At 61.6% G+C, this 26,463-nt stretch overlaps 3 protein-coding genes across 21 annotated transcripts; all 3 read left to right on the top strand.

The window, feature by feature from the left end:
• The first annotated feature begins 1,465 nt into the window (after window positions 1-1,465).
• Window positions 1,466-7,166, top strand: PPP1R1B (protein phosphatase 1 regulatory inhibitor subunit 1B). Of its 7 annotated transcripts, none has more exons than XM_080633445.1 (9): window positions 2,012-2,622; window positions 3,191-3,286; window positions 4,225-4,285; window positions 4,744-4,766; window positions 5,279-5,345; window positions 5,489-5,617; window positions 6,151-6,216; window positions 6,309-6,440; window positions 6,826-7,166. In XM_080633445.1, exons 2-9 carry the CDS (start codon window positions 3,206-3,208, stop codon window positions 6,912-6,914), a joined length of 648 nt encoding a protein of 215 aa, XP_080489571.1. In that variant the 5' UTR covers window positions 2,012-2,622; window positions 3,191-3,205; the 3' UTR covers window positions 6,915-7,166. The 7 variants fall into 7 exon arrangements, with proteins under 7 accessions (XP_080489574.1, XP_080489571.1, XP_080489572.1 ...); XM_080633449.1 differs by having other exon boundaries at window positions 2,482-2,622; window positions 3,117-3,286; XM_080633448.1 differs by lacking the exons at window positions 2,012-2,622; window positions 4,225-4,285 and adding an exon at window positions 1,466-1,556.
• Window positions 7,167-7,495: 329 nt separating this feature from the next.
• On the top strand, window positions 7,496-24,903 carry STARD3 (StAR related lipid transfer domain containing 3). Of its 13 annotated transcripts, XM_080633434.1 has the most exons (15): window positions 7,615-7,757; window positions 11,727-12,006; window positions 14,735-14,812; window positions 15,038-15,115; window positions 15,206-15,259; window positions 15,347-15,464; window positions 16,541-16,639; window positions 17,172-17,227; window positions 17,959-18,051; window positions 19,282-19,344; window positions 20,273-20,368; window positions 20,823-20,902; window positions 21,274-21,378; window positions 22,627-22,720; window positions 24,208-24,461. In XM_080633434.1, exons 2-15 carry the CDS (start codon window positions 11,791-11,793, stop codon window positions 24,316-24,318), a joined length of 1,341 nt encoding a protein of 446 aa, XP_080489560.1. In that variant the 5' UTR covers window positions 7,615-7,757; window positions 11,727-11,790; the 3' UTR covers window positions 24,319-24,461. The 13 variants fall into 13 exon arrangements, with proteins under 13 accessions (XP_080489558.1, XP_080489564.1, XP_080489566.1 ...); XM_080633443.1 differs by lacking the exon at window positions 20,823-20,902 and having other exon boundaries at window positions 7,571-7,757; window positions 17,959-18,102; window positions 24,208-24,903; XM_080633444.1 differs by lacking the exon at window positions 20,823-20,902 and having other exon boundaries at window positions 7,590-7,757; window positions 24,208-24,903.
• A 104-nt stretch (window positions 24,904-25,007) lies between these two features.
• On the top strand, window positions 25,008-26,359 carry TCAP (titin-cap; the record flags this gene model as incomplete). The annotated part of the gene is made up of 2 exons (XM_080633478.1): window positions 25,008-25,653; window positions 26,104-26,359. The coding sequence occupies exons 1-2, from the start codon at window positions 25,505-25,507 to the stop codon at window positions 26,357-26,359; spliced, it is 405 nt and encodes a 134-aa protein (XP_080489604.1). The 5' UTR covers window positions 25,008-25,504.
• Between the last annotated feature and the right edge of the window lie 104 nt (window positions 26,360-26,463).

Below are 26,463 nucleotides of genomic sequence, written 5' to 3' on the forward strand. Positions count from 1 at the left end.
TCTCAGGCTTGTCCCCCCACCATGGTTCTACCTATTCAGACCTCCCAGGTTGGGCAAACGGGGGCACAGGCTCCCCCAGACCGATGCATGGTCCTATCTGATGGGGTGCGCATCCCGAGGTGATGTCCCAGGACCCCCCAGTGCCCCCATGGCAGCACCCCGGGGTGTGAGGCTTGGCATGGGCCAGTGGCCGGTGGCTGCCAAGCGAGATGGCTCCAGCCATGGTCACCGCGTGCCAAAGCCCTTGAGCCTGTGCCCAGGCCTGCGCTTGCCATGTGGCTGTGCCAGCGCCGTGGTGACCCTGCCAGCACCACGGATGGCATCTGCTGGTGGCACCGGGACCAGGCCCAGAGTGGGGGGGACAGGAGGACACAGCCCCCTGCCCACCCTGATGGGACCCATCCTCATGGTGCCAGCACCACAGGGACACATCCCCTCCTTGCACCAGGGTCCCCATTGTGGTGAGGTGCAGTCCCCAGCCCCACAGCATAGAGGGGATGCCAGATCCCCCCAGTGCCACCATAGGGGTGGCCGTGTCCCCAGCCACCCCAATGAAACCCCATTTGGTGGGGGTCGTCCCCCATGCTCCCTGGAGCTTCCCATGCTTATGGCTGGGGAGGTACCAGCAAGGAAGGGGTTAAGGTCCCTGCGGCCCCCCCCCGGGCTCCAGCGTGTTCCCACCCGTGTTCCCACTACCAGCACCTCCTCTGCAGCCGGGGGGGCTGCACCCACCGGGGTCCTGGGGTGCGATGGGGCTCGGGGGGGACACCCGGAGTGATGGGCACTGGAGGGAGGGCCCGGCACCCACTGAACCCCCCAAGCCCCGCCCCGCCCATTAGCCCCGCCCCCCCGGTGCACAGGCCCCGCCCCCCCGACACTCACCTTTCAGACCCAACGATCGATGTCCCCGGGTCTTCTTGTCCCCACGATGCTCCGGCCCCGCGGTGCCCCGTGTCCCCCCCGTGTCCCCCCCGGTGCCTGTCCCCACAGTGCTCCATCCCCAGGGTGTGTGTCCCTGTGCCCCATCCCTGAGGTGCCCCATCACCATGATGCTCCATCCCCTGTATGCCCTGTCCCCACCATGGTCCACCCCCGTGCCACCTCATCCCTGTCAGCCCATCCCCATGCCACCCCATCCCTATATCAGCTCATCCTTATGCCACCCCATCCCCACAGCACCTCATTCCTGCCACCCCGTCCCCATGCCACCACATCCCTCTGTCACCCCATCCCCATGCCCCCCCATACCTACATCACCCCATCCCTACACCACACCACGCTGCCGCAGCCCCACGGCCGCCCCTCTGACATCGCGGCCCCACAAGTCCGGTGACGCTGTTGCTGCACCGATGGGTGCAGGCTCCGGCTCCTGCTCCTGTCACCGGTGAGGGGCGAACTCCGCGTCCTGAACCTGCTGCTGCTATTTTTACTGTCTCTGCAGGAGGATGCGCTGCCGCAGCCCCCGCCACGACACACGGGGATGGGCACGGGCACGGCCCAACCCCCGGTGTGCCCCTGCCCGGGTGCCCATGGGATAGACGGGGCTGTGCCCGTGGGTAAGGAGTGACCGTGTGCGGCCCATGCGGCCGGCGCTGCGTGGCGGGGAGGGCTCCGGTGCCGGGCCCGGTGCGGCTCCCCACGTGCCCCGGCGGGTGCGTGGCTGTGTGGGTGCGGGCGCGGGCGGCGTGTGCCGATCCCGGGGGGCTGCGGGTGCTGCCGCTGCCGCAGCGCAGGGAGGGGAGGGGGCCCGGCCACCCCCTCGCTCCGTGTCTTCGTAGGCGGCAGGAGCGGGAACGGCAGCGGGATGGAGCCTGGGAACCTGTTGCCATAACGACCCGGGTCCCGCGATGGGATGGCGGGATGGGGATGAGGATGCGGCCGATGCTCTGAGCCTCGCATGGGGTCAGCCTGGGCATGGGGTGATCAAGGGACTCCGCACCTTGTCCCCCTGCTGTCCCTTCCATAGGGCCGCTGCCCTGGCTTGGCAGTGCCATGTGCAGGGCCAGCTTTGCCACTCTTTGCCGTGCTTTGCCACGCTTTGGCACGCAGAGCCGTGCTGTGCCGTGCTGTGCCGTGCTGTGCCGTACTGTGCCGTGCTGTGCCGTGCTGTGCCGGGCGGCGGGAGGAGGCTGCTCCGTGGCACGGTGCCACCCGTGTAAATATTTTGCTGGAACGGCGGTTGCTGGCCCGCGGCCACTCGCAGCCCTTGGAGCACCGGGAGATCCGGGGGCCGGAGCCAGCTCCCGGCTCCCTCTTCCTCGTTCCTCCTTGGAAGCGGCTTCCTCAGCGCCACCGCCCCGGCCCTGTCCCCCGGCCAGGACACCCCGTGATGGGGCAGGAGCCACAGCCCCGGCCGCTGCTCTTCCCCTGCGCTGTGCCCAGAGGTGCCCTCGGTGCCCGGGCCCCCGCCGGCAGCACCGCACCGGACCCCGGTGCCGAGCAGTGGCCGGGCTGGAGGCTGTGCCCGAGGCGGGGGGGCGAGACCTCCCCTTCCCAGGGGAAAACTTTGGGTTTGGTGGAATTTTCCACCAGGAAAACCGCGCAGAGCCGGGCACGGCGCGGGTGAGGGCAGAGTTCTCTGCCTCTGGCACACCCCGTGTGCCAGGGCTGTGGCTGGTGCAGGTAAAATGGGGCGTTCCGGGTGTCCCAAGTCCCCATGGATATCCCCTGGCCGTATCCCCTGGGTGATCCCATCCCTGCCTGAGCTGTGCCCCTGGCCCGTGTGGATCAGAGCAGGCAGGGGGGGATTTTCCTGCTGCCCATCCAAGGGTGTAAGTGGCCGTGCCCCTGCCCCCTGATTGCAGCTTGGTGGGGAGAACGAGGCACAAGGAATGGGGGCTCACATGGAAGCACCTATTCCCATCCCATTCCCATCGCTGTCCCATCGGGGGACACCCCCTTGGCAGGGAAGGGGTTAAGGTCCCCCCACAGCTTGCCTGAACACCCTAAGGGGCTCCCCAAGGGCTCATTACCTCGGCCTCAGCCCCCCTGCCCCGGGAGGGGGGGATGAATAATTCAGTGCTTGGTAGGAGATGTGTCCTCCCTCCCTCTCCTTCCTCCTCCTCCTCCTCCTCCTCCTCACCGGCTCTGCTTTCCCCACCTCCCGCCACTCTCAGTCCTCGCCGTACCGGAGCCCCGGGTGCTACCGAACTCCCGACTCGGTACCGGTGGCTGAGACCCCCCCTCACAGGCAGCGGCGGTGACCATGGACCCCAAGGACCGCAAGAAGATCCAGTTCTCGGTGCCGGCCCCCCCCAGCCAGCTGGACCCCCGCGCCGTGGAGATGGTGAGGAGACACAGCGGGGTATGGGGGCATCCCGGAGGTCCCTCGGCACCCCCGAGGTCTCCGCGGTGACGAGGGACCCCCGGTGTGACCAGGAGGGACGGGGGGAACGGGAGAGCCCCGAGGTGCCGGGTGTTGGAGGAGGGATGGGGGCAGAGTGGGACAGGAGGGATGGGACTGGGGGATCGGAGGGGACAGGAGGGAGGAAAGGGACCGGGAAAGCAGGACGAGGGGGATCGGAAGGGCCAGGACAGGGATGGAGGGGATAGAGGGGACAGGAGAGAGGGGAAGGGACCGGGAGAGCAGGACAAGGGAGATGAGAGGGGACAGAAAGGGACTGGGAGAGCAGGGTAAGTAGGATCGGAGCGGATAGAGGGGACAGGACATGGAACGGGAGGGACAGAGGGGACAGGACTGGATGGGGGGGACCAGGATGGGACAAGGGAGAGACGGGGACGGGACGAGAGCGCTCCGAGGTACCTGTGTGAGCTGCGGTCCCGCAGAGGGAGAGTTGTGCAGGGGAACAGGGATGGGGCAGGGATGGGATAGAGGGGACAGAACGGGGACAAGGATGGGAGGGAGGGAAGGGATGGGACGTAGGGGACAGGACAGGGACAGGGATGGGACCGAAGTGACAGCACACGTTAGGGGACGGTGCAGCCACTGTTGTACCCAGCCCAAGGGGACGTCCCAGGCGCACGCCGGACCCAGAGCCTCCACGGAGGGACCGGGCAGCGGCTGGAGGGAACTGGGGACATCGTGGGGACCCCGGGATGGGGCCACAGCCCCACACGGTCCCTGCCCGCACCCGTGCTCACACGCATGCACATACATAGACACGCATCACACACGTGCAGGCTTGTGCATGGGCCCGTGGCCCCGGGGTGCAGGGGACGGGGACGCTGCGGGTCCCCAGCCGGTGACACCCCGCTGTGCCCCAGATCCGGCGGCGGAGGCCCACGCCGGCCATGCTCTTCCAGCTCTCTGAGCACTCATCCCCAGGTGAGCAGCGCAGTGGCTGGGAATGGGACACGGGACAGGGATGGACGTGGTGTCAGGGGACATCTGGTGTCACTGATAGGATGTGGTGGCAGGGATGGGATGTGGTGATAAGGATGGGGTGTGGTGTCTTGCACGTTATGAGATATCCAGGATGGGACATGGTAGTGGGGAGGTAAAGCAGTGGTGGGATGGGATGCGGGTGTCACCTATGGCTTGGGACAGCATGGATGGGACATGGTGCCAGGGAGCGAGTGTGGTGTCACATAAGGAATGGAGTGGCAGGGACGGGATGGGGTGGCAGGGACAGGATGCAGTGTCACATAGGGAATGGGGTGCCTGGTGGGCAGATAACCCCTGGAGCAGGGGTTTGGGAATGGCAGGGACCTGCCTGGCTCTGCCGGGTGCCATCAGCCCCTGTCCCATTTACTCTTCTTTCCCCATTGCTGCCACTGACCCAGAGGACGAGTCCCTGCCCTACCAGGTGAGTGGCACCAGGAGACCCAGGGCAGCCCTGCTCCCCATCCCTGGGCACTGGGGGGTTATCAAGGCCCTGTTTGGCCCCACGCTTATCGGTTCCCTGCCCGGCACCGGCACCTGGCGCTGGCGCTGTGGGGACGGGGACAAGGAGCCCAGCCAGGCTCTGGGGTTTGGCTGCGGTCAAACAGCCCCGTGACCATCACAGGGACACCACAGAGTGATGGGGTCTCCATCATGGGGCCCCAATGCAGATCCCCATTGCAGGGTCCTCATTGCTGGGGAGTGGGTGTCAGTTTTGGGTCCCCATTGCAGGATCCCCATCGGAGCATTTCCATCCCGGGGTCCCCATTGAGGGATCCCCATTGCAGCATCCCTATTCTGGGGTCTCCATGACGGGACCCCCATTACAGCACTCACCTCCCCATGGGGTGCCTGCCTCCCCTGGGTCCATGGTGACCCCCGGCCTGGGATGGGGGCACACCGGGACCCCCTTCCTGATGCCATTCCCTCCCGCAGCGTGAGAGCTGCCTGCTGAAACCAAAGAGGACCAACCCGTGTGCCTACACCCCGCCCTCGCTCAAAGGTACTGCATGAGCCGTCTGAATGGGGAAACTGAGGCACGGGGCTGTGCGGGGTGGGCAGGGGCACCCGGGGCTCCCCACACCTCTCTGGGTGCTCCATGGGGAGACACCAATGCTCCCAGTGCTAACGCCGGTGCCTCCCCAGCGGTGCAGCGCATCGTCCAGTCCCACCTGGAGGGTGGCCTGGCCGGGGGGGACAGCTCCGACGGGGAGGCTGATGATGGGGAGCATGAGCTGGCCCGTGCCTGCGACCCCGACAGTGCCCTGGAGCCTGGTGAGTGGGACGGGGATGTGGGAGTCTGGGGAACATGGGGACAGGGGTGCTGAAGCCTTGGGATGTGGGGACTGGGACGTCAGATGCTGGGGGACATGGGAATGAGGATATACTGGATCCTGGGGGACATGGAGTTGGGGTTTCTGGAGACCAGGGGACATGGGGACAGGGATGGTGGATGCTGGGGGACATGGGGACGGGGATTCTGCAGCCTGGGAGGTGTGGAGATGGGGATGTTGGATCCTGGGGAACGTGGGGATGGGGATGTTGGAACCCTGCAGGACACGGGGCCGGGGATGGTGAATCCTGGGGGACACGGGGCCGGGGCAGCCGAAGCCCAGCGCTGAGGACGCGGGTGCCACCATCCCCCGTAGCCCTTGGGGCGAGGGAGGGTGCGCGGGGGGAGCACAGGGGCTGCGGGTGCTGTGCCCCGCGTCCCCTGCCCGGGGCGGTGCGTCCGAGCCCCGCGGGGCTGCGGCGGTGCCCTTCGCGCCTCCCTCTGCCCTCTGCTCATCCGTGCCCCCCCCGAGCAGCGCCCGGGAGCCAGGCCCGAGCGGAGCGGAGCTACTTCAGCGGCCCCAAGGCTCACAAGCGGAAAGGTAACGGGATGGGGCCAGGGGGAGGCGGGAGGAGGCCGGGGCCGGCGCTCGGGGCCCCTGCAGCCGGGTCACCCCGGAGCCGGGTCCCGCAGGCGGGCAGAAGGTGTCCTTCGCCGGCGGCATCGAGGAGCGCGGCCAGGACCTGAAGTCGCTGACGGTGTCCGAGATCCCGGAGGATCCCGAAGGACTGGAGGAAGAGGAAGAGGAGGACGGCGGCACCGGGGGTATGTGGGGTGTCAGCCCCTCCTGCCCCTGGTGTCTCCTTCTGGTGCTGGTGGCGCCTGACCCTCTGCCTGTCCATCCCTCCTTCCGTTCCTCCCTCCCTCCATCCATCCATCCATCCATCCATTCATCCTTCCCTCCCTCCCCCCCTCCATCCATCTGTCCATCCCTCCCTCCATCCCACCCTCCATTCATCCATCCCTCCATTCATCCATGCATCCTTCCTTCCATCCCTTCATCCATCTATCCCTTCCTCCCTCCCTCTTTCCATCCTTCCATCCCTTCATCTATCACCCATCCCTCCATCATCCATTCCTCCTTCCCTCCATCCCGCCTTTCACCCCTCCTTCACTCCATGTATCCATCCATCCCTCCATCCATCCCCAGAGCGGCGACACGTCGGCTTCGCCGAGGTTCCGTCTCGCCCCATCGGCACCGAGCGCCATTCGCCTACCTACCCCCTGGGTACCAGTTAACCGGCACCGGGACCCGGCACCCTCCGGCTGCAGCAGCTTCGCCGGTGCCCCCCCTTGCCCCATTGCCCCCCCTCGCCCCACTGCTGCCCTGCCTGCGCTTCGTGTGCTGCCCCACACATGGCCACAGCCACCACGCTTCGCATTGGGGGGTCCCACGCGAGGGGCCGGGACCCCCCCGGGGGGCTGGTGCGGACCCCCCCCGGCCCCACATCGAGCTGAGCCCCCTGCCCGCAATAAACGGCTGTACAGAGAGGATGGAGCCTGGTCTGGGGGGGCTGCGGCCATGGGGGGAGATCTGACCCCCGGGTTTTGGGTGGTCCGGGCATCGGTGGGGCGACAGCAGTGAGCTGTGGCGCAGGGCTGTGGGGCAGATACAGGTGCCCCATGGACACCCTCCCTCTCTCACAGGAATGGTCTCTCCCAGCCCCACTGATCCCCCCCTCTGGAGGTGAATGGTCCCTCCCAGCCCCACCGATTCCTCCCCCTCCGGGTGGGGAATGGTCCCTCTCCGCCCCACTGATCCCCCCCATCCTGTGAGGAATGGTTCCTCCCATCCTATTGACCCCCCCGAGTGGGGAATGGTCTCTCCCAGCCCCACTGATCCCCCCCCGAGTGGGGAATGGTCCCTCCCAGCCCCATTGACACCCCCCCTGTGTATGAAATGGTTTCTCCCTCGGTCCCTTTGGGTCCGTCCGCATACACACCCCTCCCCGGGCCCGAGATGGTTTGCGCCGGCGCAGCCTCGCTCTGGCGCTTCCCTTCTGGGGTCAGAGGTGGTAGCGATGCCGGAAGTTGCGTTTCTCGGGGTCAGCTTCCGGCGGGGCCGGCACCGGGCGGCGGCAGGTACCGGGACCGGGGCCTACACCGGGAATGGGGCCTGGACCGGCGAGTACCGGGGGGCGCCGGGGCCAGGGGGTGACGGGGCCGGGTGCTGGGGCCTTGGAGCCGTCCGCGGGCCCCGGAGCGCGGCCGTCGCGGGGGGTTGCAGCGGCAGCTCCGAGCGGGGACGAGCGCCCGTGAGGAGCCCACGGCAGCGAGGTTCGGGCTGTGGCCGAGGAGCGGCAGTGCCGGGCCGCCGGGGGGGTGCCGCGGCCGTCCCGGTGCTCCGGTGTCGTGTTGTGCTGTTGTCACGGCCCCGGCGCTGCTGCTCCGGGTGTCTGCAGAGCCCCTGAGCCTTGTCCCCACTGACACAAGGCTGGTGGCCATGATAGGGGGCTGGTGGCCATTGACACAAGGCTGGTGGCCACTGATGTGAGGCTGGTCCCTGTGCTGAATCAAAGCACTAACAAGGGGCATGGGGGGTGTTTTGAGGGGCTGCAGCACCATTGCCTGCAGCAGAGGCAGCCCCAGGCCCTGGGGCACAGAGGGACCCCTTTTCCATGGGGCTGTGTCTTTGTTCTTCCCGGTGGTGCCGGGCAGGAGGCCGGATCCCGGGGTCCCTGCCTGCACCTTGTGCCTCTCGAGTCTCCGTTCCCATTGGATCCGCAGCCGCGGTCCCTTTGTGGCTCTGCATCGCTGTGCAGTGTCACCTCGTGTCCCGGCAATGTAATGGGACGTGTCCCAGTGTAGGCACGGGCCGGGAGCAGCCCTGGGAGGTGCTTTAGGCTGTGAGGGAAGGTTGCTGCTCCCTGCCCTTCCTGCGGGATCCCTGTGGTGGAAAACCCCCCTGTGAGGTCCCAGCTGTGAGTGATGGGGCTGAGCAGTGCTTTGCTGCGGCCTCAGCACCCTCCCAGGGCAGAACTTGTGCCTAAGAGCTCATCTCAGTCTCCCCTCTGGCAGGTTCAAGCCATTCCCCTTGGCCTGTCCCTGCAGGCCCTTGTCCAAAGCCCCTCTCCAGGTTTCCTGCAGCCCCTTTAGGCACTGGAGCTGCTCTAAGGTCTCCCCTTAAGGAGCCTTTTCTTTAACCCTGTTAAATCCTGTGTGGAACAGGGCTCTTGATCCCTTGCTTTGCTCCTGTCTTTGTGCTGACCACGCTCTTTGTGGTTTGGGGCTATTTTAGAGTGAGGTTTAGTGTCTGCTCTTCACCCTTTGTGTTTTTAAGGCCTCTCTAAAGCTCAGCCTCCGTGGTCGGTGCCTCTGCAGGGTCTCATCCATCTCGCTGTGCACCAGAGGCTTTGCCTCCCCTGGTGCAGTGCTGGTGCAGAGGCTGCTGGCTGGCAGCAGAGGTGACAGGAGAATTAGCTGTTGAAGCTGTCATGTGAGCTGAGAAGACACATTAATAGGAAGTGGGGGCGCGGGAGGAAAGGAGAAGCCGTGTCACAAGATGGAAAAGCTTCTCCCTGGAAGACGTGTCATTAACATGCAAACGGGTGCTAATGGCAGCCTTGTGATTTGAATGTGAAAGGGCTGGTGCTGGGGAGGGGGTGCCACGGAGGAGGTGCTGGCACTGGGGCTTTGCAGGGGCTGCTCTGGCCTTTCCCTGGGACAGGATGAGAGCACCAGGGGCTGCAGGGTTGTGCTGCGGGGACCCTCCTGGGTGTTGGGGCTTGGTGCTGCCTGAGGATCTCACTGTGTCACAGGGCTTCCCACTGGGGTTCGCTGCTGATGCTGGCATCACCTCGAAGCAGGAGCTCTCACCACCAAAAAGAACCCAAATCTGCCCTTGGAGACTCAAGAACGCCCGTTTTCCTCAGCCAGCAAAGCCCCTGGCGTGGGTGCTGTGCTCCTGACACCCGGGTGTCCCTCGGGCAGCCCCTGCCACTCCTGGCACTCACTTGGGGCTCGTGGTGGCTGTGGGAGCTGCTCCAAGGCCCTCGCAGGCTGCGGAGGATGCTGACTGCATAATACAGCACCAGGGCGCTCAATAATTTATCTGTCACCCAGAGAAAGGCACATTTCTGCACGCTCCCATCCCTGTGCTCCTGCCACTTGCAGCTTGCTCCTGCCTGAAGACGCAGCCCCGGTCGAGGGGCTTCATCTGGGCTTCAACTGTTTCTGCTCTGCCCCACAGCACGCTGAAGGTGAAGCCCTTGTTGCTGGTTCTTCCCCCAGCAGTGAGTTATTGCTCACTGGGGAAAGCTGGGCTTTAATGGTTTGGGCTGGCTGAGCTGGGCTCTGCCGTATCATGGAATGGTTTGGGATGAAGGGACCTTAAAGCTCCTCCAGCTCCAACCCCTGCCACGGGCAGGGACCCCTTCCACTGGAGCAGCTTGCTCCAAGCCCCTGTGTCCAACCTGGCCTTGAGCACTGCCAGGGATGGGGCAGCCACAGCTTCTCTGGGCACCCTGTGTCAGCACCTCAGCACCCTCACAGGGAAGAGCTTCTGCCTAAGAGCTCATCTCAGTCTCCCCTCTGGCAGGTTAAAGCCATTCCCCTGTGCTCCACCGTGTCCCTGGCACTGCAGAGCAGGGGGAGGAAGAGTGGGGCTGGGGGGGCTCACAGGGTGCTTTGAAAGTGCTGTGCGGGTTGGGGGGAGCTGCCTAAGTGCAAAGCGGTGTCGGAGGCGGTGCAGGAGGAGCAGCCCCTGCCTGGGGTGATGCATTATTCAGCTCTCACAGATGTCTTCTAACTTTCCCCACTTTGAGCCGGGGCCCCTGGCTCAGAGCAGCGGGCGCTGTGGCTGATGAGAAGTGACAAGTCCTGCAGCTCCTTCTGAAGGGCCTCCGAGAGAGACTCGCAGGGACCTGACAGGAGCTCAGCTTTGTTCCCTTCCAGCCCCAAACCTGCCCCAAAGCAAGCCCTTGCTGTTGCTCAGGTGTCCATCAGCTTCACCTGCCCCATGGATTGCCCCTGCCCACAAGTCTTGGGGTGGTTTTTTCCCCTTAGACGTGGCATGGCTGCAGCCTGCTGCTCGTTCCAAGGGTGATCTGCTGCTGACAAACCCCATTTGTATCCTGGAGGATGCAGAGCTGCTGTGGCAGAAGCCGATGCAGGGAAGAAGCTGGGGTTTGTGTGCTTGAGCAGGAGCGTTCCGCAGAGCTCATCGCTGTGCTTTTGCCATGGGTGACTCCAGGGACTGGCAGACCCCTGGAATGACCTGTTTTGGCTTCCCCCTTTTCCTTGCGTGTGCTGTTGCATGGTCCATTAACACCGTGGCCTCCTCGTGCCCTGCTGACGGAGAGGAAGGGTTTCCATACAATGCTCCTGGCATGGAAACAGCCTTGAGGCTGCAGCACTGCCACTGCAACGGCGCCAGGAGCAGCTCCTGCCCCTTCCTGCTGCTCTGCTTGGCCGAGCCGGGTGTGAAACCCAGCATCCTGCTCCCAAAGGGAGCCGAGTCCTCTCTTGGCTGTGCGGGATGGGCTCTGGCTGATGGATAACCAGCTCCTGAGGCTTTGCACTTTGCCTTGTGCCCTGGGAGCTCAGTGTCCCTGCAGAGGAGACTGCTGCAGCACAGGGAAGCTTGCGTTGGCTCCAGGATCCTGGGAAACTGCTCCTTTCTTGGAGCTCTAGAAACACCCCGAGGCCTTTTTCCTGCTGCCACAGCAGCATCTCCACAGGGTTTGCCATCTGCTGCTCTGGCCGTGGTGCGTGCTGGGCGGCTGCTCCAGGTCCCAGGGACACTTCCTGGTGGCTCCGTGGACCCCTGGCACCTCTGAGCCTTTCCCAGCCAATTCCTCCTTCCCTGCAGTGAGCAGGAGGGGGGAGGACGGTCTCTGCCTGTGCCGACGAGGGGTGCCAGGGTGAGATGGAGCAGCTCTGGATGTCTTTGCTTCAGAGTGGGAGGCTCTCTGGCAGCCCAGGAGCCAGCATTAGCCTTTTCCCTGTATATAAAACAGGCAGGACCTGATTTGGGGATTGGAATATTTGCCCTTAGAGGGGGAGAGGAGGAATATCCAGGGACCTTAGGGTGCCCTGCGTGTCTCCCCACAGGTGATGCACTGACTTGGCCAATGCTGCCCTGACTGATGTAGGACCCAAGTGGCTTGGGCCGAGGATGAGCAAGCCCGCAGACCTGCAGCACAACCTGGAACGAAGCCTCCCAGCCATCGCCTCCATCAGCACCTCGTTTTCCCAGAGCCAGGGCTTCTCCCCTTACTGCTACTTCTCTCTGGAGAAGAGGAAAGCCATCTCGGATGTGAGGAGGACCTTCTGCCTCTTCGTCACCTTCGACCTGCTCTTCATTTCTTTGTTGTGGATAATCGAGTTGAATGTAAGTCGGGGGAAGCAAATCCAAGGAGCCTTTGTCCTATTAGGTTGTGCTTTTGCAATGCAGCTCCCTCGGTGCTAATTGCTTTGGTTCAGAAGGCTGGGGCCAAGTCTTTGTTTGCTCTTCCCAGCGCTCTGCTGATTGGAGCTGGCTGAGAAGCCTCTGCACTCAGTGTAAATGAGAGTCCAGCTCATTTCCTGCACCCAGGCTCTGTTGTGGCTGTCCAGGGATGTTAACACCGTGCTCTGTGTCGGAGCAAAACAAGATCTGGGGCCCCTGGAAGCGCCAGGTTGAGCTCTTGGCCCCATTTCTCTCCTGCTCCCCTTGCCTTAAGTGAAGCTGCGCCCTGTGCTTGCCAGGCAGCTGCCAGCTCCGCTGCAGTGTCTTGTTCTGCAAGCATCAGAGGATGTGCAGACCCTCCTCACACCCACCCAGCTGTTGAGCACAGACAAAAGAGGCTTTGAGCTTTGTAATCTCAGCTTCTGAGAGCTGGAGATGCTGCTCTGCTGCACGGGAGGCTAGTGAAGGGGAGCGCAAGGGCTTTGGTCTGGCACGCCTGTGCAGGCGGCTGTGTTTGCTCAGTGAGTTACCTGTTGCAAGGAGCAGGGAAATCCAGTTTATTTCCCTCATTCCCATCAGATTGAAGCAATTCCCTGGCCTTTGTTTTGTTTTGATTTCTCCTGAACCGGCCCTGGCTGGTTTCAGCCGTGCTGGCGGCGTGTTTCAGGTACGACGTGTCCTTCCTCCCATGGAACAGCCCCAGAGCAGAGCAGATGAACAGATAGACCCCAGTGCTTCTGCGTGCAGCCCTGCCTGCGTCTGGCTTTTATTTATCAGCACTGGATCCTGCCTTCACTTAACAGCTCTTATCTCTGCCCTCTTTATCTCCTGAGTGTCTGCACTTAACAGATTGTCTGGGCCAGCAGCTCCCTCCCCTGCCCGCTGCAGCACTGAGAGCCTGAAGAGACCCCTGCCTAGAAAAAAGCATCTCCCAGCCAGCATTCCAGCGATGCCAACGGTGTCCTGGCTTGGACCCCGGCCTCCTGCTCTTGTCCCTGTTCTCTGGGCTCTCTGGAGAGCTGCTGTCTCTCCAGCCCCAGGGGGATAATGTGCTAGCGCAGTCACCAGGGTGACTGTGAGTGTAGGGCTTGCAGGTAGCCATTAATGAGTGACTAACTGCTGATATTTAGGCCCTGAGCCGAGATGCTGCATATTTAAAGCTATTAGGACAGCTTATTTGCCTCCTTATGAAGAGCAACGACTTCATATCATGACTAATGCTTTTTTTATCAAACGGTTTCCTTCACTGCAAGATAAGCCGAGCAAATTGGCCCTTGTTAAATGTCTGTTGCCTTGCAAACTGTAACGCGCTGCTCTCGGGGGCAGAAGATGCTTCAGTTCTTCTTCAGTTCAAACTGACAGCACCTCCCAGAACTCCTGATCCAAAGCCTTCCCTGTGTCTCCTTCTGCAGCATCTCCTGGTGAAGCGATGTGGGGCAAAGCTGCCCGGCACGAGCCCGGTAGCCCCAGCTCGGGTAAAGCACCAGCGCAGAACTGCTTTGCCCCCCTTGCCCTGGATATCAAGCACCAGCCCTGACCTAGAGGGCCCGTTTCCCGATGGCTGCCTCTTCTGTCCTTGGCCTGTCAGAGCAGAGGGTGCCAGGACACCCGGCTGCCAAGAACTGGCCTGAGATCCACCAACTTGTTTCTCACAGCTCATCAAACAGCTGCCAGCCTCTCCCGGCTCCCAGGCCAGCTGGGCTGCGTTCAAACCAATAGCCTAAAGGTGAAGCATTTGTTCCAGTTACCTGAGCCATTCGCTTCCTCCCAAACAGCCATCCCAGGCTCCCCAGAGCAGGATTTATGGTGTCAAAAGGAGCAGGGCTGGCGGGCCCCGGATTGTCTGCGGGTGAGGCAAGGCAGCTCTTCTGTGAGCTTTTTCCACGCTCCCATACGATATCCCAGGAAGCATTTGGGCCTCTTTTGGCTTTCCTCGTGGTCTCTGTGTGTGTGCATGTCCCTCGTCCCCCTCTCCTCCCTCTTCCCCTTTGCCAGTACATTTGAACCTGCCGGTTGGCTTCCTCCATCAGCTTTCCTGGAGGGCAGCTCAGCACTGCTGGGAGCCGTGGGAAGCCAGCTGGCCTGGGAAACAGGAGAGGAGACCCCTCAGTGCTCTGCACAATGAGGATGATCCCAGCTTAAATCCCACCGGGTTGCTGCGTGACCCCAGAGAAGAGCCCTCACAGGGGAGGTGTTTGGATTATCCAGCTGTGGGGTGCTTTGTTCAGCACAAAGGTGCTGGAGAAGCAGTTTCCTGTGGCTTTCCCATGTTTTCCACATCTCCTCCAGTACAGCTGAGGTCTGTCCCCTAAAGCCACCCGTGGAAGTGATGGGCACGAGTGGGAGGTGCTCAAGCAAGGCCTTTAGGCTGTGAGAGTTGTGACCTGGTGGCTCAGCCAAAGGAGCAGCTACGAGAAGGCCATGGAGAAGTGTTTAACGTTGCTGCTCCAGCTCTGGCTGCTCGCCTCGTGCTCCTCGGTGTGAAACCAAGGGTGAAATGGGCTGTTGGAGCCTCCCGTGGTGCTGCCCTGGCAGATGAGGCAGCATTTGTATGCCTGATGCATAACCTGACCTGGCGGCAACCTCCGGTCACCGCTTGGCCGGGTTCTTTCTACCATTAGTTTCTTATCAGTGCACTCCATGGCTTTGTGGTTTCCTGTCTCCCCTTCAGACCAAGGATGGCATTCAGAAGAACTTGGAGAGTGAAATCATCAAGTACAGCTTTAAAACCTCTTTCTTTGATATATTTGTGAGTATCTGAGACTGCTGCAGGTGAGGAATCTGCTTTGGAGCTTTGGGCAGAGGGGGGGATCCGTGTGCCGGGGGCCCCTTGGCTCAGCCCATCCTGCTGCAGCCTTGGCCTGCTCTGTGCAGGAGCGAGGTCCGCAGGAGCCTGGCTCGTGTCTGGGTCCTCCCAAGCACCTGGCAGAGGGACAGGGGCAGTGACGAGTGTCCATGGCTTCTTGTTTTAAAGGTCCTGGCTTTCTTTCGCTTCTTTGTGTTGCTGCTGGCCTACGCCATCGTCAGGCTGCGGCACTGGTGGGTCATAGCGGTAAGGAGGCAGCTTTTGCTTTCCTGTTCGGAGCTTTCTCTCTCCACCCGGCGTCTGCAGGGGTCTGAGGTGTGCACGTTTGTTTCTCAGGTCACTACGTTGGTATCCAGTGCCTTCTTGATCGTGAAGGTCATCCTCTCCGAGGTTGGTCTCCTTGGGCTCCCAGGGAATTGCTGCCGCTGTTTTCCTGTTGCTGCGAACTCCCTCTGGTTTCTCCTTTCTTCCACACAGCTTCTGGCCAAAGGGGCCTTTGGCTACTTACTTCCTATCGTCTCGTTTGTTATTGCTTGGCTGGAGACTTGGTTCCTGGATTTTAAAGTCCTAACTCAGGAAGCAGAAGAGGAGCGATGTGAGTATTTTGCTCTTCTCTGGTAGGACTTGGCAGATGAGACTCCCAGGCCTGGGGTTGCTGCTGCTTTGGCAGCACCTTGGCAGCTATGACATTGATGGAGAAGTGATCTCCAGGCTGGCTGTGACAGCAAGTGCCCGACTCCGTTCTGTTATGGTATAGAAGTCCCTTCAGGAGAAGGAAATGCCAGCTTATAAAAAGCATCTTTTAATTGAGTGGAGCAAAGTGTGCCAAATTCCCCAGTGTCTGCATCCAGAAGGCAGACGGGTTGGAAATGGAGCTCACCTCTGCCTTGGAGAAGGGGTTTTGAAGCAGCGAGACAAATGCCAGGCGGGCTCTTGGGCTCTGTGTCAGGATATCTGCCTTTGGAGCCGGGCTGGAGGCCTTTCAGGGAGGGTTGCTTCAGTCATAGCCACGTGTCAGGGGCAGGACGTGACTTATGGCCTGTGAAGTTTGACAGCCTCTGGGCACTGAGGTTACAAATCACCCTCCAGTGCTGGGCACCTGTAACTTGCAGGGGTCCTTCTAGGGAGCAAGTGGCACTGGACTGGCACAGCTGCCCATTCCTACCACAGCAAAAGGAGGCTGTCACTCTCCCAGGCTTCCCTGATGACAGGGGCCTGGGAAACGGCACCTAAAGCAAGGAGTATTTGTCAAGCGGGGCTCAATCAGAAATGCACTGACTGGAAAACACCAGAGGATGTTTGGGTCTTGCGAGGAGGCTTTAAGATGAAAAATGATCAAGTGTTTAATGCCTCTATTGGATTAGGCTCAGGTTCCAAATTGCTTCCAGGGGAAGCTCTTATTTAATTAGATGCTTAATCGCCTTTGGATTTGACAGGCAGAAGAGCCCATTGATCTCCATGCAGATAAAATGTCTCAAACAAAAGATGAGGCAATAGGAGCTGGAAAGCTGGTGGGCTGGCTGGTGGCAGCGCAGAAAGACCAGCTGGATCTGGAGGGAAGTGGCTGGGAGGGTGCTTGAGGAGGGGCTGGATGTGCTTGGGAGGTCCAGCACCCCTCAGTGTCAAAGCACTGGATGCTGTGTGTCTAAACCCTTGTGCTTTGCTTTGCAGGGTACCTGGCAGCCCAGGCTGCAGCTTCTCATGGGCCCCTGCTCTACCCTGGAGCCCTTTCCGAGGGGCAGTTCTATTCCCCACCCGAGTCCTTTGCAGGTAGGACGTGCTCTTCCTCCCCCTCTTCCTTCCCCTCTTCATCACAACGTTCCTCCTGAGCCTCCTCCCTGGGCCCTGTCGCATTATCCCAGCCCTTGGCAGTGGCAGGTGGCAGGGCCTCCAAGACCTGACTCTGCAGAACAGGCTCCCCGTCCTTGCCCTGCACCCGGGCAGGGGGGGCACGGCCATGCTGTCCCTGGGCCATTGCAGAGCAGAGTCATGCTCAGCCCCCATGTTTGGCTTTGGCTCTGTGGGAAGCTGGAGCCTTTTGTGGTCTTGGAATTAAGTGCTCTTAGCAGTGGTTGAAGGGCTTGATAAAGGCTGCCCTTGGGATGAGGGCACGGCGCGACTCGCCACAGGCAGGTGATGATCAGAGCAGTGCCCGTGTTCAGCAGCAGGGCCATCCCCACTGAGAGCCCTTCCCATCGGATTGGGCGCAGGATCAGGCACTGTGCCCCAGGAGAAGCTCAGAGGGAGGTTGTACAAGGAGGGGCTTCATCAACTGCATGCTCATTGTGTGCTTTCCCCCCAGGGTCGGACAATGAATCGGATGAGGAAGGTGCAGGGAGGAAGGTGCTGACAGCGCAGGTAAACAGAGGCAGCGTAGCCTGAGGTGGCATTCCCTGTCCCCCAGCATTCCCTGTCCCTCGGCGTTCCCTATCCCCCAGCTTTAGGCTCCTCCAGGGCTAGGGAGTCTTTGACACCCCTGTGGCCCCATCAGGGTGCTGTATCTCCAGAGCACCCCACGCTGGTCCCTGTGTTCCCTTAGACCAGTGGCATCATGGCCACCACAGGAGGGGGCTCTCTGGGCCACCCAGCATTCACCCACATCCCCAGGGCTGCATGCTCTTCCCTGCAGCATTCCACAGGGATGTGGTTCTGGCTCTGCTTGAATCGCCTCTCCCTTTCCCTGGTCACGTCCCAAGAAGAGCATTGCCTTGGCCATCCTTGCTGATCCATGGCTCATAGGGCAGCCCTTCACCTCCTCAAAGCCTGGCTGGGCACAAGCTGCTTTCTGCTCCTTTCCAAGTGGTTCAGCCCTGGTTCTGGCACCTCCATGGGAGGAAGCTCTGCTCATCTCCCAGCTCTTTCCCTGCTGGAAGCACGCACATGAAGGCGGGAGCCTAGCTAGTGGATGCAGCTGGTGTGTGGATGCCAGCCAGGGCAGGGAGCGTGACTTTGAGCTCCAAAATGAGGCCTCTGTCACCCAAATTAAGAGATTTCTGCTTGGTGGTGATGGGAGAGATCCCCTTTCCCTCTGCCAGCCTTGCACAGGCTGCCTGCAAGCCCAGCTAATGAAGTGCTGTCCTCTCTCCTAGGAGAAAGAGTACGTCCGGCAAGGCAAGGATGCGATGGAGGTTGTGGACCAAATCCTCGCCCAGGAGGAGAACTGGAAGTTCGAGAAGAACAATGCAAGTGTCGCCCTGCCCCACGTGCTGCTGGCCAGGAGCACGGATGGCTTAGTGAGAACGGGAGGACAAATGAGGCTTTTGAAGCCTCCTCGCGACATGAAAAATTAACAAGCGTTACAATTACCTGATTGAATTAGGAACCTCTTCCAGTTCAGTTCAATGTAAAATCCCCTCTTATTTAATTAGACGTTTAATTGCCTTCCTGTTTGACAGGAGAGAGCCCATCACTCCTCCCTGTAGCTGGGAGGCGGGGAAGAGCTCACCTTTGGTTGGTGTTGGGATGCGGAGCTGTGGGGGCACAGCAGCCCCGCGGCTCTGCCCTTGCTCCACACCAAGCAGCTCTGGCCCACATGGGAGCAGGAGGATGTGGGGCACAGACCTCTCCCCCCACCTCCAAAGCTGTTTGTGTTCCCCTTTCCCTAGGACAGGGACCCTGAGGGTGCTGGAGTGTGAATGGGGGATGCGTCTCTGCCTTAGGTCTTTCCCACTGTGGCACCTCTTGCTTTGGGCAGCACGCAAAGCAAAGCAGGCCCTGCCCTGCCTGTTTCCTCACCATTCCTTGAGCTGCAGGGCAGTTTTCTGGGGTACCTGGAGCTCTTTTATCTCCAAAGGGTGGAGAGAATAGGGCAGTGCCTCTGCCTCCTAAACCTGCCCTTGCTTTCTGCTTGTGGGGTGAGAGTCCTGCAAACTGCTGTCTCATCTGGTGTGCAAAATTCCCCTGTCAAGTGATCCATTGTCTGATGCCAAACTAGCTGGGCAGATTGTTTTCTTTATCCAAAGGGGGGATGGATTTAAATAGACTAATCAGAGTTTAACACAGGGCTAATGATGAAAGGTTATCATCTGTCCATCCCTAACCCCCCCCCGGGAGGCTCTTCTCAGATGTAGGTACCAGCAGCAGCATTGGCAAACTCACCCCTTTCTCTTTATCCTGGTGCTGGGAGCTTGCTACAAAGGGAATTTGACCTTGGTGAGGAGTTTGCAGGCTGGCATGGGGTGGATTCTTTTTCTGTCTCATCCCTGCTGCCTCTCTGGATGTTGTTTTGTTTATGGAAATCTGTGCATGTGCATCTGAAACGGGCTCAGCGCAGTTCCCTCCTGGGGTTGCTATGGGGAGACACAAGGGACGTGTGAGGGCTGGAGAGGGTCCTGCAGTGACGCGTGGGGTGGTTTATCCACAAGTGCTTGCTTTTGCTAACTTAAATGGAAACTTCCTTCTTTCTTGCCCAGGACTTTGGTGACGTTGTTTACACTTTGGAAATACCTTTCCATGGCAAGACCTTTATTTTAAAGGTAAGAACCTCCCTGCATCACTTCCTTAAGGCCGCGTGGCGCAGAGCTGCGGAGTCCCAGCTCCTGGCCCTGGCAGCACAGGTCAGGCTGCAAAGCACACTCTCTTTGCTTGAGACAGATGAAGTGCACTGCATGCTCTAGGGAATCTCTCCAGGAAAGCCCCTTGGCTGGCAGACAAACTCCCCAGCAAACACGCTGGGCCCCAAGCTCTGCTGGTAGAAGTGGGAGCAGGTGACTGCAAGAGTCGCTTCCAACCCCCAGCATCTAGGACTAATCTGACCAAGGAGGCTAATTGGAACTAATTGCCAGCAAGACCAGGGCTGAGCGGGCGTCTGCTGCCGCCTGGCATGGAGGAGAGCTGCTCGGAAGTGCCGTGCTCTGTGCCCTCTTGCTGGAGTGCCTTGGCTGCGACCCACGCTTTAATGAAGCATCGGTGCTGCGGTAGCTTTTCTTTGTTCCAGTGCATATGCTGCCTTGCTGGCAGGAGCTGCCAATGGAGCAGCTCGCAGAGAAAAAGCTGGATGCTCCCACTTTACTGCATTAACCATTTACCTCCGAAGATCTCCTGGCCCACAGGGACCTGGAGAGATCGGTGTCTGTGCTGGAGCTCAGAATAGCTTCTCAGCCACTTCCCCAAGCAATTGTGTGCACAGTAGAGCTGCTGCTGAAGAGGGGCAAGGGTAGGAGAGGAGCCAGCCCCAAGCTCTGTGTGTCTGGCTGTTTTGCAGGCAGACACTTGCCTTCTCTAGCTCCACGTGTGCCCTCCAGGCCCCTGTTAACAGCCTGGGCTTTGCATGCTCTCGAGCCAGGCCAGCCTGGCCTCTTCCCTCCTGTATTATCCCAGTTCTTTGTGATCTGTCCTGTGTTCCTTAAGAACAGTCTTGCCTGAGTGGCTGGCTGACTGCTCTGCCTCTGCCTCTGTCCTCAGGCTTTCCTGCAGTGCTCTGCTGAAACGGTTTACCAGGAGGTTATTCTCCAGCCTGAGAAGATGATCCTGTGGAACAGAACAGTGGCAGCTTGCCAGGTGAGCGTGCCGGACAAAGATGGCTTAATCACAGGAGCTCCTTGGAGCGGAGAGTTGGGAGCTTCCCAGTCCAACACAGGCTGTGGCCAGGCCCTTACTGGAGCTTTAGCTGGATCCGAGTCACCGAGGCGTTAAATCTCCGCCGCTCAGCCGAATGCGCTGCGGCAGCCAGCTGCACGCGGGTGCCCAGCCAAGAGCCCATGAGGTGGGCAGGGAGATGAGCCAGCGCCTGAGCCAGGCCTGCCTCTGCTTGCTGGGTCCGGGCTGTTGGGGTGGTGGGGATCCAGAGGCCACCCCAAAGGAGAGGGATGAGCCCCAGAGCAGGAGGCACACGCTGCCAAAGAGCTCGTCCCCCTCAGCTCACGCTGTTGCCCTTGAATGCTGGGGTAGGGCAGGGTCCGTGTCATTGTTGGCATGTGCAGACCTTGTCTCCTTTTCTCACCCTCCTCCCCAGATCCTGCAGCGGGTGGAGGACAACACCATCGTCTCATACGACGTGGCAGCTGGGGCTGCAGGCGGTGTTGTCTCCCCAAGGTCGGTTTATTCCACTCTCTGCTTTACACTGAGCCCTTCAACACCCTCCTGAAACCCAGACAGAAGCATGGGACTGGAGCGAGTGTGTTCTGGTGCTCTGTGCTGCCTGGGAGCTCCTGGTGTTGACGGGGCACTGGGTGGTGTTCCCAAAGGGAAAAGGAGCCCCTCAGGTTTCCTCCAGACACTCCTGGCACGAGTCTCAGAGCTCAGTATCTGCCGCAGGCAGTCGGGCTCCCTGGGGACAGCGCTGCACCGGGCTCTGTCTGGGCGTTGGCATTCCCCTGCCACAGCCCTTCCTGGCTGCCTGGAGAGCAGGACCCACTCCTGCCAAGCCCCCCTGCACCATTTGAAGCCTTCCTTTCTTTGCTCAGGGATTTTGTGAATGTACGACGGATCGAGAGGAGAAGAGACAGGTACGTGTCCTCAGGGATGTCGACCACGCACAGCCTGAAGCCTCCGCTCTCCAAGTACGTCAGGTAAGAGGCAGGTTCTGTTCTCCCTTTAGCTGGTTCCCGACATGCGCTTTGCTTCAGCTCGGGGCAAAGAGCCACTGAAATGAAACCCCTGCTGTCCTCCTGGCAGCGTGTGCAGGAAGCCAGGTCTATTTGTGGAACCAAACCTTGCTTCCCTTGTTCTTCTGCCTTTGTTAAGAGAAAACTCTCCGTGCTGTCGAGCGCCGCTCGGGCGTTCCCCAGCTCTCGGCTCAGGGGAGTGGAGGTGTTGACCACAACCAGCACAAACCCCATCCCGGTCTGCATCCTGTTTATGTAACAGCTAATTCCCAAACAGGGACAGCTGCCGTTCCTGAGGGGCAGGAAACAGCTGACAGTGGCTGCTTGAGCCTCTCGGATGCCTTTTGCTTCTCATAAGCCAGGCACTTACTGACGTTAAAGGCTGGGGACATTCAGAGATGATCCCGGGAGTGAACCAAGCTGCGTCAGGACGGGCTGGCTCCCGAAGCGGAGCAGGTCCTGGGCCTCTCCCCTTCCGAAGGGACAGCTTTGCCTGCCTGGGAATGGATCTCAGTGGGCTTTAGCCTCGTCAAACAAGAGCTCCTTGTTATGCTGCTCCGGTGCTTGGGGCCCAGCTGTGCCACTTCGCGCACGGACTTTGTTTTTCCTCATAATCTGGTTCAAGTAGTTGACATTTTAACTGGGAGCCGCCGGGGCTGCCTCAGTCTGTTTCAGAGCTGAGGACTTCAGGGCCTAGAAAGATCTTCTGTACAAATGTATGCAGCAGAAAATAGCGTGTTCTTGCACTGGGAAGGGAAATCTGTATTTGGGCTCAGTGTGTGGAGAACAGCTCTCGTCTCGGAGCCGGATCAGATGGTGCGAGGAGGGAGCTGGGGGCTGTGGTGACAGGGCTGAGCCTGTCCCTGCCCATGCAGGGTTTCCCTGCCCGCTCGGCTCTCCTGGGCCCTCTTCCTTGCACCCCCTTCCATAGGGGTTACACCTCGGAACCTCCCTGGGAGGAAGAGCTGAGGCCGGGCTGGCACAGCCTGGAGGCAGAGGCTGCTTCTGAGCCAAGGCACCTGTGGGAAACCTGCCTCTCGTGTGCTGCAGCCAAAGCAGATCCCTTCCCGGGCACTCTGCATCTGCTCTGACCCTGCTGGGCTTCAGCTCTTGCTGCCAGGCATGGAGGGGGGGCTGCTGCTGCAGAGCAGTGCACCCCAGGGTGTTACAGAGCAGCCCCGGCCCTGACTGCGTGCTCCCGCTTGCCTGCAGGGGGGAGAACGGACCTGGAGGATTCATCGTGCTGAAATGTCCCAGCAACCCCAGGGTCTGCACCTTCATCTGGATTCTCAACACGGACCTGAAGGTAAAGGCAGTTCTGTGCTGATGCACCCGTGCTGCGGCCACATCCTGTCCCCAGCAGAGCTCCCAGCAGGTCCAGCATCCCCCGCTTGCAGGCTCAGGACCTGTGCCGTGCTCCCACAAAGCAGCTCGTTATCAAAGGCTGCTCTAAGGGGACCTGAGTTCTGCAGGTGGAGGTTAAACACTACCTGAAAATCACCCTTTTCCCCAAAAAAGTTGTCCCTGTGCGAGTTGGGGAAGCTCTTCCCTCGGGATTCCACATCTCTGTGTGCAGGACTGGGCTCTTGCTGCCCCCAGGAACCCCCACAGCACGGTGTGGGGCCGAGCCTGCGCCCAGGGCAGGGCTCTTTGGCCGCATGAGAGGAGCCAGCTCTGGAGCTGTTTGTGGAGCTGCAGGTCCCAGTTCCTTACTGGTGGCCCAGACAAAAGGGAGCCGGGGTCGAGCTGGCTCCTTTCCTCCCTCCTTCGCTGGAGGTTGACGTGGTAACGGCGCTGCAGCAGCAGAGCACAAAGGCTCCATTCATCAGCGCTCTGCTGCAGAGCTGCGCGGCCCCCTCCCCTCCCACGGCCCCCCCCCCCTCCCCACAGCTCCTGCCTGCCTGCCTTGTGGAACGCTTTGGGAAGGAGCCTTGCCTGGGCAGGGAATGCCGGGGCAGAGCCGAGTGCGGCCTCGTGCCCCTTTGTGCTGGGGATGTTTCCCTTCCCAGCTCTTGGCTCCGCTGCCATGGGCGGTTTGGAGTGTGATGAATCCACTTGGTTGTGCAAGATGGAGCTGGGAAAGGGAAGATGTTCCTTGTGCTTCCCGGCCCGGAGAGCCCTCACCCCCAGCCTCTACAGCTGGGAGGGATTCCAGAGAGGCCGGGCTATTAATAACCCCCTGTCTGCTGCTTCCACCACCTTCCTGCCGGGCTCTGCTGGTGCCCAGGCCCCTCTCCTGCGCTGCCTTGTTATTTCCTTTGGCCCTGAAGAGGTATTTATAGCCCATGGCTCATCCCTTCCTCACCCAAGGGTGAGGATTACACAGCTCTGGGTGCCTTTCGGTACGCGCTGGATGGAGCTTTGCCCCCAGAGCTTGTTTGCTGACTTGGCCCCTGGACCAACAGTCTCATCATTGCAATGAAGCCCTGCTCCATAGGGAGCAGCCTCTGCCTCGCTGGAATGCCACAATCCAAGGGGTTGGTCCCTTCTGTGCCTACCTGAGCACCCCCAAGGCTGGTGCCTGCACTCAGGACCCCCTGTGCTTGCTCCCAGCCCTCCCTGCGCTGCCTTCCCCCGCAGCAGCACGGATTAGATGTACTTTTCAATGCATCTCACACAATAGAGCCGGGGCCGAGGCGGTTGGGTTGAGTCGTGCAGGGCTTTTTTAGAGGAATCAACAGCAGTTCCTCCCCCGGAGCCCGCTCGCTGCGAGCGGCAGCTCCCCGCTGCGGCAGCATCCCCAAGCCCTGCATCCCCGTTGTCCCAGCTCACGGCTCCATGCTGTCCCCGCAGGGCCGCCTGCCCCGCTCCCTGGTCCACCAGAGCCTGGCTGCCACCATGTTCGAGTTCGCCTTCCACCTCCGGCAGCGCGTCGGCGAGCTCGGCACCAGCGGCCGGCCCTGAGCCCCTCGGACCCTGGGAGGATGCTGCAGCGCTGGGATGAGCAGGGGCAGCGCTCGGCTCCTTCCAGCACTGCCCCTGCTGCCTGCGGGCCTCACCCCGCACTGGTGCCTGTCAAACCCCGGCCCTCCATGGGGCTCAGCCCCACACAGGGTGACCCCAGGCTCCCATGAGGAGGATGCGGATGCGCGAGGGTGAGGACTCGGCTCCATCGCCTCGCACTGGGGGGGAAGCCCCAGCTCTGCCCCACTGCAGCACCCGGGGGGGGCCTGGGCTGTTCCCTGGGGCTTTGCTGCCTCTTGTGGGGGGGAGGCAGAGCCTTAAGCAGAGGCTTTGCTCCCAGGGGGGTGCAGGGGGGGGCTGCTGCGGGGGTGCCTGCGGCTGCTCCCTACCTGTGAGCGCTGGGGCCGGGTGCTGAGCTATAAAGAGAAGCAGCAGAGCCGCCTGCACACGGGGCCCACGCTGCAGGGAGGGGGCCGGACCCCCCCCCCCCAAACCGGGCTCTCTGCCTCCCTCATCCTCGGGGTCTGGTGTCCTCCATTGTCCCTGCAGGGGGGGACGTGTCAGCATTAAAAGCCTTGCACTGTTTGGTCGTTGTCTTCCCCAAACCCTTGGTACCCAGAGGGGATGAAGGCGAGGAGAACACCGAAGGATGGGGCCTCCATCATCCTCTTGGCCGTGGGTGTCCCTTGTCCCCAGCACATGGAGCATCCTGGTTGTTCCCATTGGAGCGGGATGCCCATGGCCGCTGGCACCCTGTGAGCAGAACTGAGTTGTGAATAGCCCAGCCTGGGAAGGGGGGGGCACCTTTCAGCACCCTCCAGCACAGCCTGTCCCTGCGATGGGACCCTCATGGCTCTATAGGGCAGTGTCAGGGCCACCAATGCACCGGGACGGGTGGCAGAGGCCACCAGAGCCACCCCCACCTCAGTGCCAGGCAGGGAAAGGCCAAACGTGCCCTGGGCTGGATCGAAGGAGGGGGGGATCCTGGCAGCGCCCTCCCCACGTCCCCATGGAGGGGACAGGGCTCTGGGGCTGTCACCGCAGCCACACGGGGCCACACACGTGTCCCCGGTGCCACCCCCTGCTTGGCACCGTCCGGTGCCAGCGCCGTGTCCCAAAATAGCCTCTGTGGGGCTATATAAGAGCTGCAGCGCATCGGGGGCAGCAGGAGCGCATCAGGGGCAGGATGCTGGGCCCCACTGCCGTGGTGCGCAGCGGGGGGCTGCTCTCGGGGGCCCGCCTGGGCTGCCGGGTGCGGGAGGAGGACACGGGGCGGCACGAGAGCTTCAGCGCTGAATGGTTCGACCTGGAGCTCAGCACCCGGCCTGAGGAGGGGTGAGGGGCTCTGCGGACACCCATGGCGGGGCTTGGGGGTCCTCAGGGGATGTAGGGGGCAGGTGGGGATATGGGGGGCTCCAAGGATCCTAATAGGGCCGTGGGGGGATATGGGGATCTCAGGGGTCCCCCAAGGGCTGTGGGGGGGTCCAAGGGTCTCTGTGGGGCCATAGGGAATATGGGGGTCTCAGGGGTGTCCAAGGGGATGTGGGGGGCTCCAAGGGTCCCAGTGGAGCTCCAGGGAGGTGGGGGGGGTCTTGGGGGTTCTAGTGGGGTCCCCATGGGGCTGGGCACGCACGTGTGGCCATGAGGGATGCTGGGGGTCCCTTTTGGGGCTGTGCAGGTCCGGGGGGGGACGAGGGGGTGTCTCCAAAGGTCCCCATTAGGGTTGATGGAGACACAGGAACCCCCGGGGGGTGCTGAGCCCCCCATTCCCGGCCCCATTCCCAGGTGGTGCCGTCGGGAGGTGGACGAGCAGCGCCGGGAGACGCTGGAGCACCGCGGGGAGGTCCGGGTGCTGGAGCAGCGCTCGCCATGGGGGGTGCTGCGGGTCGGCTGCGTGGGGCAGCCCCTGACCCAGCACCTCCTGCCCTACGCCCGCACCCTGCCCCTGCCCCTCTTCGCCCCCCCGGACCTCCGCGGAGCCAAGAGCGGGGTCCCCCGCACCCTGTCCCGCTCCCTGTCCCAAGAGGCCCAGAGGGGCTGAGGGTGGCAATGGGGACAGACGGGGTCTGGGGTGGGGAGGGTGAGGATGAGGATGGTGATGATGGAGGGGGGGCTCTGCTCAGCCACCCCAAAGAGGCAGCGCAG

Source organism: Psittacula echo (assembly GCF_963264785.1).
Source record: "Psittacula echo genome assembly, chromosome: 23".
Lineage (NCBI taxonomy): Eukaryota > Metazoa > Chordata > Aves > Psittaciformes > Psittacidae > Psittacula > Psittacula echo.